This window comes from Aptenodytes forsteri, unplaced genomic scaffold, assembly GCF_000699145.1.
Source record: "Aptenodytes forsteri isolate BGI_AS27 unplaced genomic scaffold, ASM69914v1 Scaffold27, whole genome shotgun sequence".
NCBI classification, from domain to species: domain Eukaryota; kingdom Metazoa; phylum Chordata; class Aves; order Sphenisciformes; family Spheniscidae; genus Aptenodytes; species Aptenodytes forsteri.
Genome location: NW_008794407.1, coordinates 1,607,533 through 1,617,371, shown reverse-complemented (window position 1 = coordinate 1,617,371; position 9,839 = coordinate 1,607,533). Strand labels below are relative to the sequence as shown.

Genomic DNA, 9,839 nt, shown 5'->3' with positions numbered 1-9,839 from the left:
CACTAGCATCTGAAGCTCCCAACAGCAGCAACAGAACCAGAACAAAGCAATGGATGCATTAACTCCTGTAACTGGGACTTGCATTAACTCCTGTAACTGGGACTAGCACGGATTCCCACCTTTGAGCTTTCCTGGCAAGCAGAGTCCCGAACCCTCTGAGTCCCAGGAGAGAGCTCCATCACCAAAGAAGGAAGTACTCTCTCACCATCAGTCTTGAGAGTTGGCAAATTAAATGACATCATTCTGCAAACACTCAGTGGATCTTGGCATCACTGAAGGGAAAGTCTGAGAGCTTGAAGAACCATCCATCTCAAGAGATCACATGGTCTTCAGCAACACACAGGCAAGATGTGTAAAAACAGGCAAGATACAGGCTGGAAATTCGGTTTGCAGAGATTAAAGTGTTGCTTTGGTGTTAAGGTTTCATCCTTTCTGTAGTTCAATATATTCATCCTCTTTGGATGGAAGATATTTTTCTTCAGAAACTCAGAAATTTGGAGCAATGAGAACCAATACACTACCACAGGCATAGTGATGGAATCTAAAGCTTCATCGGCTGCAATTGATGCAGTCTCAAGTACCTCATCTACACATTTCCCCAAACAACAAGGACGAAAAGTCCCTCCAGCAGTCAAGAGAACGTATGTGTTAAGAAGAAAACTCGTTCAAAAAGCAGCTTTCAGATTACTGCTCTTGACAATTAGACAATGAAAACATCATGAGTATCATCTTTCCTGAAGATAGCTCGAAGAGTTCATGTATTAAACCTCAGATGTATCTCTAGCACGTTTCATCATTTTAACCTACAACCAGTGGGGAAAACTGGAAACTTGGTGCTTTTCTCTAATACTAGGATTCATAACGGCTTCTTTTATTGGAAGGCATAGATTGGCTGATGGGAGTTTATTATTAGCAGGCTTGGTGCTGGCTCTCCTGGCATTACTAGGGGAATAGGAGGAGATCAGACTGCTCTCCTCAATAACTCTAACTGCCCCTCCACCCCCATTCCCCTGAAGCTTTTTGGGTAGGGCTAAGGGGAGTGAATTAGGGGAGATGAGAAGTGTTCCTGTTTTGGGGACAAAGACATCACGAGAGAAGCATATTCTGATGTTCCTACACATCAGGCTCTTGGTCCTTGTGGCAGGTCAGCAAAATGGGAGATCTCATTCTTGTATTGATGCTCGGTATTACGGCATGGCACGGAAGACCGCTGAGTGCATTTACTTGGGAAATGCTGAGGCGACCATCAGGCATGTGAAGCCTGAGGTGCTGGGTATGTGTCTTTGCTTGCCAGGAAGGAGAGAGAACAGTGGGCACCAGCTCCTTTGCAGCGATGAGAAATCATCACGCTCTTGCGTTATGGTGCACACAGAAAAAGCCTTTTGTCTTGACTGCTTGGGCAGATGCGAATGTGCAAAACGAACTGGAAGTACAGCCTCTACAGATACAAAACCTGTCTGTTACTCTCTAATACAACCTCCATCAAGATTTAATTTCAGAAAAAAAAATTTAGAAGTTGTTTGCCTGAGAGATAAAGCAGTGGTTCTAACAAAAACACCACAATACCTGGAGCTGGTTTAAACAAATATAGAAACTCGGTCTTACCTGGTTCTACCTACCTCCACATGCAGCTGAATCCCTCTAGCAGAGAAATTAGTAACGCACCCACACCGAGTCTATACACACACGGAAAGGGTATATAAAGCTTAGCTCATCTTCTGGGCTGGAGCAGACGTGGTAACACTCCTTGCACTAATCCCTAGCACACAAATACACTGCTGTTCGCAGCAAAGATCGGCTGTCCAAATACTTCACTAAATACCAGCTACTAATAGATTTCACTAGCCACAGCTGCTGGTTAAGTATATTCCTGTTTTCATTTCTCTTAAGATTTTGAGAACCATGGGGCTTAACCTCAAGTCAGCCATTGGTTTCCCCCTTCGTTACATTCATTTCTCACTCACCAGCCCCTCTTTTTGATGGAGTCCTACACTGACTCCTTCAGCAGCGGGGTTTTAATGTTTCCTGACAATATCATGCAGTACGTTACAAGCAAAGAACATCCCATTATATTTTCAGGCTTCTTCTACTACCACTCAGGTTTGCATAGGTACTGAAATCTTTTCAGGAAGCCAGATGCCTTTGCTGTGTCATTCTGGAGGATCTCTGTTGCGCCCTGGCCTGAACATGCTTTTGGATTTGGAGAAAGAAAAAATTATTTTTTCTTCTATTCATCAACACATTAATAGCCCCATCTGGGAACGAGGATGACTTACAGTTAAGTGACCTCTATACTCACACAACAGAAAACCAGGGTCTCCCATCCTACTCCTCATGAGCACAGGCGGGTATGTGTTAGGCCTCTGCCCATTAGGAAGACAATGTAGGTTGCTTCCCTGTCCATGGAAATATTATCTAGCCAGGCTTTCTGCTTGGCAGTTGCACAATGGTTTTCAAGTTAAGCTGCGTTCATCAAATGTGCAATGGAGAACTGCTGCACTCCCAAACCCCACTTGAAAAGTACTGACACACGCACTGACTTTAAAAGTCTGGCAACCTCTTCTCTTCTTCCTAAACGATCAGTAAGAAGCGATTGGGGTATATTATCAAAAAGAAACATTTGGACACATTCTTCTCTTGAACCTCCCTGGCTAGTTTTCCCCCGTTCAGCTATGATATTGACTGCCATTCCCTATGCTCTGCAACGTTCCCACATCGGAAACCTCATACTAGCTGCTTTCACCCATGCTTTTGGTTTCCACTCTGTGTCAGACTGCGGTGCTGGTTTGTTGTGTGCAGGACAGTCAAGGAGAACTGTGCCCAAATGAGTCCAAATGGCATTTGCAGCCCCGACTACATACTTTAGCAAAACAAAAGGACCTTACCACGTACATTATCTCTTCAAAGCATTTTAAGAGAGATGCAAGTTGAGGAGCCCATCATTCAAGCTCTCTTCAGCTGGAAGCTCTTGCACCAAACAGCAGGTTTTAGTGCAAAAGTCCACTCTGTCAAAAGATGTTAGCTTTCCCAAGTAACAGAGCTCCCAGAGGGCCAGAAACAGTGCACTCTTTTTCACATATGAGTGGAAGAACATACCTCTGCTACTTAAAATACCTCCAAGTGTATTATTTCTCTGTATAGTATTTGGGTAACTTCTCCCCAGTTGAGTGTATCTTCAGTCAAGAAAAAGTATTTTCGAGAACTCAAGGATACAAACTCTTCCATGGAGCACGTTGCCATCTATTTCCCTGGGAAAACTGCCTATGGAAGAAGCTTCCAGTGGCTCATCCTTGGTAGTACATCCTTCCTGAATATCCCCTGTCTCTCTCAATGTAAAATGTCTCTCTCAACTGTCTCTCTCAGTAGTAAATTGTGAGGAATAAAGGGACTATTTCATCACTCGACAGGTAATAGTGGAAAAGAGAGTGGAAAAAAATCATGTATACAATGCAGTAACAAGCATAAACACTCTGTATCGTTCCCTGACCTTTCACTTCATTTTGAATTGCAAATGGATTAATGATAGCAGAAAAGGGAGAGAGATAAATGCACACAACGAAGAACTTTTCTGCTTCATCCCTTATAGGATGCGAACAGAGTTTAGCTGCAAAACCCAAGTCTTTATGGTTGAAAGTAACTTTTCTTCATAAGGAGTCTGGAATGCCTAAAAGATGTGGGAAATCCGTTCCCCAGTTTAATATTAAACTGAAATACGATCCTTCAGTCTTTAACTGGGAACATCTGGTAGAAAACTCAGCTGGTCAAAATTTACTAGCTAATAAAGACTGTAATGAATTTCCACAGTTAGAGTTATGCATGTTTTATATAAAAGCAATCATGACACTACAAAGCACTCAACACTTAGAGCAAAGGCAAATATTATTTTGTAAGGCATGAAAGAAAGATACATCATTGCAATTTAAAGTGAATTTTATGGCAATAAAATAACGTACTTTTTTTCTTTTTAAGTACAGAGCCCAATTAAAATATAACCAAACCTAAACTTTCAAACTCCTTAAAGCAAGAGATCAGACAAATATGTCAAATATGTTTAATTTTTTTTCAAAATAACTGATGGCAAAATAAAATATTTACATCACGTCATACTGTGTAAACATGTAACGTCACTGTACAAAGAAATATACATGCAAAATAAAGCAAAAATTTAACTAAAACAATAAAGGAAAATAATACACAAACATAATGATATGAGGTTGGTACGAATACACATCCAGTTTCGAAGTCAGTTGTTTTCTTTTAAAAAGCTTCTGTACAACTTTACAAAAAAAACCCCCAAAACAAAAAAGGAATAAATAGAATACAGTGGAAGCCGCAAAGCTCAAAACTAACCCAGGCTAGGTTATGGCTTAAGACCCATATATCTAACTATTGTGGGGTGTCGGCTTGGTTTCTTTAAACATGGCATTTGACACAAACATAGATGACAACACACCCATATGAACTTAGTGATGCACAGAAAACCATCTCTGTCTTCTTAAATAGCTCACGTTAATAGTACTTCAACCTTAAAAACAGTTACTAAGACAATTACATTATGTGTCAGATTCTCCTCATCTGACCACTACTTTCTGAATGTATTCTTCACCAAAGAGCACAAAATTCATTTGTTCATTTCACAGAAAGAAGTAAACACAGATCTGAAAATTCTAAAAAGTAGTAAGTGTTGAGACTGATTTTGGGAAAGTCAGACTTTGGCATTTTGAATATAATAATAATTTTAAAAAGCGTCACCCTACTTCTTAACCAGTTTGAGATTTGGGATACGAATCTGTCTTTTTTTTTTAAACAATCCTTAAAACTGACTAGTCTGGACTAAATTCTATGCTAACCCTCATCTTAACCTAATAATGACAGTGTGGTACAACACACCCGCCCCTGCCCACCCAGAAACCCCAAACACACAAACAAAACCATAAAGCTCGCCGTACTAAGTATGTGCTTTTTCTATATATTTATTACAGTTACAACAGAGGTCCTCATAAATAGTTGCATAAAATGTTAAAGCCACAACATTGCACATGATATGAAAGAAAACAAAATCCCAAATGAGTGCATTTACAGTATTTCATCCTGCTGTATACTGCTTGACAATTGGGTCGGCAAGCTGGGCACCAACCCGAAGTCCTTTTCTAAGGGGACAGCGAATACTGACCCAAACTGAAGACCCGCACAGTGGTATACCACCATTTAGGAAGGAGGGGAAAAAAAAGGATAAGGGGCAGGGGGGGGAATTACAGACCGAAGGCAGGTAACAGTCTATATACAAGTAAGGCCTACATTTTATCAGAGCAAAACGATTCATTCTATTTGTATGCAAAAACTTTGAGGTTGGATGCACTTAAAAGCAGAGTCTGATCTCAGTGCACTGCTACGTGAGATACATACAGGCGAGCCAACTGGAAAGCTCTAGGACCAAGTGAAAACCAGATGTTATAAATGGAGGCCGTATCAATGGGCAGCCATTTTGGTGAGTCTTCTCCAGGCATGATTTCATTTTTGTTTAACACCAGTGCTTTGAACATAGGCATTTCTTCCTTGAATAAATCTTGAAAACGGTAGTTAAGTTCACTTGCAAAATTCAACTCTTGTTTATTAAAAAAACTATTTTTATTTTTTTTGCAGAAACCTGAATAAAATACTGTTACTGTATCGCTCGTGACTGCTTTTTGCAGAGTACAGTGCTATCGTCCTCCACCCCAGTGAAGTCTGCATTGCCAGTCCCCCGCGCCACCCCGCGTGGGTCCCCCTGGAATGCGTTTGCACACGAACATTCGCTAGCAGCTGGTTGGCTCGGGGTTTGCTTTCCTCAAAATTCAAGTCAACAGCTGATTGGCAGGAGGAGTCTATCTCCAGTCTGATCGATTGGCAGGAGGAGTCCATCTCCAGTCTGATTGGCAGGTGAAAGAGAATGAGAGAGAACTTCAAGCAAGGTCAAACTCTTGGCAAGAGCCTGCTCTGTAAGAAGTTTTTAATGCTACGGATGGGTCGAACATCATTCTGGTGTTTTCGCCGCTCAATGAACGAAGTCAGTCTGGATATGTCAATGCTGTCAGCACTTTTGCTATTCCCCAGCTGCAGCCATTGCTCCTGGAGGGCCAGTGCAGCTGAGGGACGCTTAGCTGGGTCATCCTGAAGTAGGAAGCATACAAAATCTTTGGCCTTCTGGCTAACTCCTTTGAAGTAGTCATCTGGGAAACTAAAGTCTAAGCGGCAAATATTCAGGCAAGTTTCCTCTACGCTTTCATCCAGGAAAGGAGAGACGCCACTAAGAAGGACATATGTGAGCACTCCAATGCTCCAAACATCTGAAGTGAGGGAAACAGGATTTCCAAGAATAATTTCAGGAGCTGCAAACTCTGGGTTTCCAAGTAACTGGTGGATATAATACGTGGTATTGAGCTGGACTGCGTCTCCAAAGTCAGCCAGTTTTATTGTTGGCTTAGTGGAACTCTGGTCCACCAAAATATTTTCAGGCTAGAAAACATAAAAGCAAACGTTAAAATGTCTTTTTTCAAGTCAGTCTAAAACACATTTAATGCTCCAACATTACTGCTTCCCAGCCGGTGCTGTCAGCTCAAGAACATAACAAACAGCTACAAGCTACGAGGATTACTGTTGAAGGCCAGCTCTGTAAAGCTCCAAGGCAGTCCTACCAAGGCTTCCCCCAGACCAACCGGCAGGCAGTCTCTTGCCAACTACAGTGTGCAATGAACGTGTTTCAGCTGCTGGCACTATAATTTTTGCAGGGAATATAGTTCTGCCAGATAATACTGCAAATGTTCACAGTAACAGCTCTGCAAAGTTTCACAGGAACCCGTGTGTGGGAACTTAAGCTTAAAGAACAGCAATTACAAATAGAGGGTGAATAAAGCAACCGCTCTATTTGCTTTATGACAGAGAGACACCAAAACCCTTCCATTTAAAGATTGGAAGATCTTGTCAGAATTTTCATCATGCTTTCAACAGAATTCAGCTTTACTTGGTGATACTTTAACGTAACGCAGCTGTACGGATGGAAGTCAAACACTGTCATGAGACTATGGCACCAGCCGATCCTGTTGGATGCACATGGCTTCAAGAGAACTGCCCATGATTGGTGAGCTGAAAGTGGAATTATTTTTATGGTTTTATTTCTGAAGCTACTGCTGCTGTGGCTGTAATCTTAGCAAAATAAGAGTGACTTACCTACAACTAGTTTTTAAGACTGGAAAAAGTACTGGTGAACTCCATATAGCACTAGAAAACTTTAAATGTTGGGTCTCCATGATACGCAGACCAGACTGGTTTGCTTAGAAAACAGAAGTATGTGGAGGGAAGATGCCAGCTCTTTTTTCTTTTTCTCACCATGACCCCTTTTGGCTAAAGAAACCCTGCCTACAAAGATGACTTTTCAATGCTCAAATTCCTTATTATTCAAATACAGGTGGAAAATAAGAGTATAAAGAATAAGTTTTTAATTACTATTCACCTTAAGACCTTCTTATATAGCTTTTCCTACCAGAATGCATCAAATCCTTGTGGCTCAAGTAAAATTCACAGGGTAGAACAGAGAACCAACAGGTACTATTCACACAGATACCACAACCCTCAAAATGCAGTGATGAGAAACAGATTTGCAAGAACAGAGGAAAAGCAATCTCTTTCACAACAAACTCTATGCTTCTTGAGAAAGAAATGGATTTCTGCTGCAAGTTCCTCAGAAAATAAATAAATAATAAAAAAAAATCAAACAAAACTGTTCCTATCAGCAATTATTTCCAGCGAAAAGGAACACACATGGCCAGCAAGCTTTAAGGAGAAAACACAGGGAATTCAAGGTTTCTGCTTTGCTGGCTATGAGTGATCTAAAGCATTTAGGGATGGAGCCCCGCCCCATACTCTTCTTCATACAGTCTCAAAGCAATTCACAGTTCTATGCTCTGATCTGCCAGTTTCCTAGAAGAGGGAGGGGTTTATGCCTGGAATAGCACACACTGCCAGGAATGCCATTCACTCCTCACCTTTAGGTCCAAATGTGCTATTCTGCAGTTGTGAAGATACTGCACAGCTTCCAGAATCTCTCCCAGGTAGAGTCTGATCTTCCCTTCTGTGAGGTTTCCCCATCGCACGACATAGTCTAGAAGGCGACCCTGGTCAGCCCTATTGGAATTACAAGGGTTATATTTTGTTTTAATTTAGATATCAGAACTGAAAGGAAAACGTAAGTCTTGAAAGTTATATTAAAAAATGCTTAAGGCAAGCGTCCCTTAAAAACTACAACTGCATCAAGTAATCACTGTTTCTGATGTTTGGCTTGTTCATCTGTGGAAACGTTCTGTCACTTACACCTGACCCGCACCTACAATTCTGAAGTGGGAGCAGAGGGTGAAGGCACAGAAGGAAAGGAAGAAATACTGTAGTTTTAGCCAGACTTGAAAGACCAGATATGTCCTGCCATAGACTACAGGAATAACCATAGCCTGCAGCACCTAGAAGACAGAGGACTAGTGTATGAAAAGGAGATTTGATATCAAGCTATCAGATCACAACATTCCTCATTCACTGAGGAATTCATAACTGCTTGATATAAAATAATTTCTGGACCTTCAAACTAAGATAACGACCTACATATCAGTTTAATATATCAACTTATTTCCTTCTGAGTATATTATTAAACTCAACATTCTAATAACAGCATTAGACACCTGCGATCTTTTATTTAGGTGTCTTCAAGCTTCTGTGAAACCTTAAAGTTCCTTATTCATAAACCACTATAAAAGCCCTGGAAAGTCAGCTGCACAGGTTGTATTTTACAGATAACGTTATGGTCCACACACATTTCTAACACTAGTATGTAGTTGGTGGAGGTCTCAAAGGTATCGAGAAGGCCAATGAGCTGGGGATGCTGGAGATTCTGCATGACTCCAAGTTCATGGGTAACCTGGTCTCGCTTCATCAACTTCTTATTCACAAACTTAGTGGCTACTGCTCGCTTGGTTCCCTTCTGGTCACACTTCTTAACGACAGAAAATCTGCCCCTGGAATATAATATCGAAAGGAAAGAATTAACAGAGAGATGCACTAAGGACATACCTTTTACCTTGTAAGATATCCTGAGAGAGATCTAATTTTAGATCTCTAATAAGCTACCCTTACAGAGCAGTTTCTGGACATAAACAAGAGTTTTAAGTACATGCATCTTCTACAAAACCTGTCTGTATAAATAATTAGCTCCTGATAAGAGAACTGTTGTATCACATTTGCACAGAACTCAAGTCAGAGCAGCATCCAGCTTTCAAAGGTCATCATTAAGTTGAAGAAACGAGTATTCTATGTGACTTATTTTGCATTTTGCTCATTTTCATACTTTTCTGCCTGTAGTTCTCATACCCTAAATAAAAAGGTTTAGGAGAGCTTCACTACAGAAGCAGTGTCGGTCATTGTAAGGCATGCTTAAAAAAAAGACTGCGTAGCCTTCCAAAGTATTTGAAAAACACACATCCCTTAAGCTATGATACCACTTCAGCCTAAATATGTTCTGTTTATGCAGTGCCATCTAGTGCGGGTAAGATTTGCACTTCCTCATTTCTATTTAATCCAATGTAATTCTGGCCTTTTAGGTTCATATGGTAAGTATTTTTCAAAGAGAATTTCATTTTTTTGAATGAGAAATTAATATTTTGACATAGACAACTTTGGAGATCAGCACAGAAAACACACCTGCCAAGCTCAGCCACTTCACTGTAAAGGGAATCAAAGTTGTCCTTCCAGATTACCATGATCCCATCACTTCCAGGACCTAAAAAAAAAAAAAAAGGGGGGGGGGGGCGGGGGGGGGA

General features: G+C 40.9%; 1 protein-coding gene across 1 annotated transcript in view; it reads right to left on the bottom strand.

Annotated features, from left to right (window-relative positions):
- Positions 1-4,794: 4,794 nt before the first annotated feature.
- The window catches only part of TRIO (trio Rho guanine nucleotide exchange factor), a 186,127-nt gene continuing 181,082 nt past the window's right edge, over positions 4,795-9,839 (bottom strand). Inside the window, 4 exon segments of the mRNA XM_019474271.1 lie at positions 4,795-6,495; positions 8,022-8,160; positions 8,838-9,038; positions 9,721-9,799. Of these exon segments, the coding sequence (XP_019329816.1) occupies positions 5,953-6,495; positions 8,022-8,160; positions 8,838-9,038; positions 9,721-9,799 (962 nt within the window). The 3' untranslated portion in view covers positions 4,795-5,952.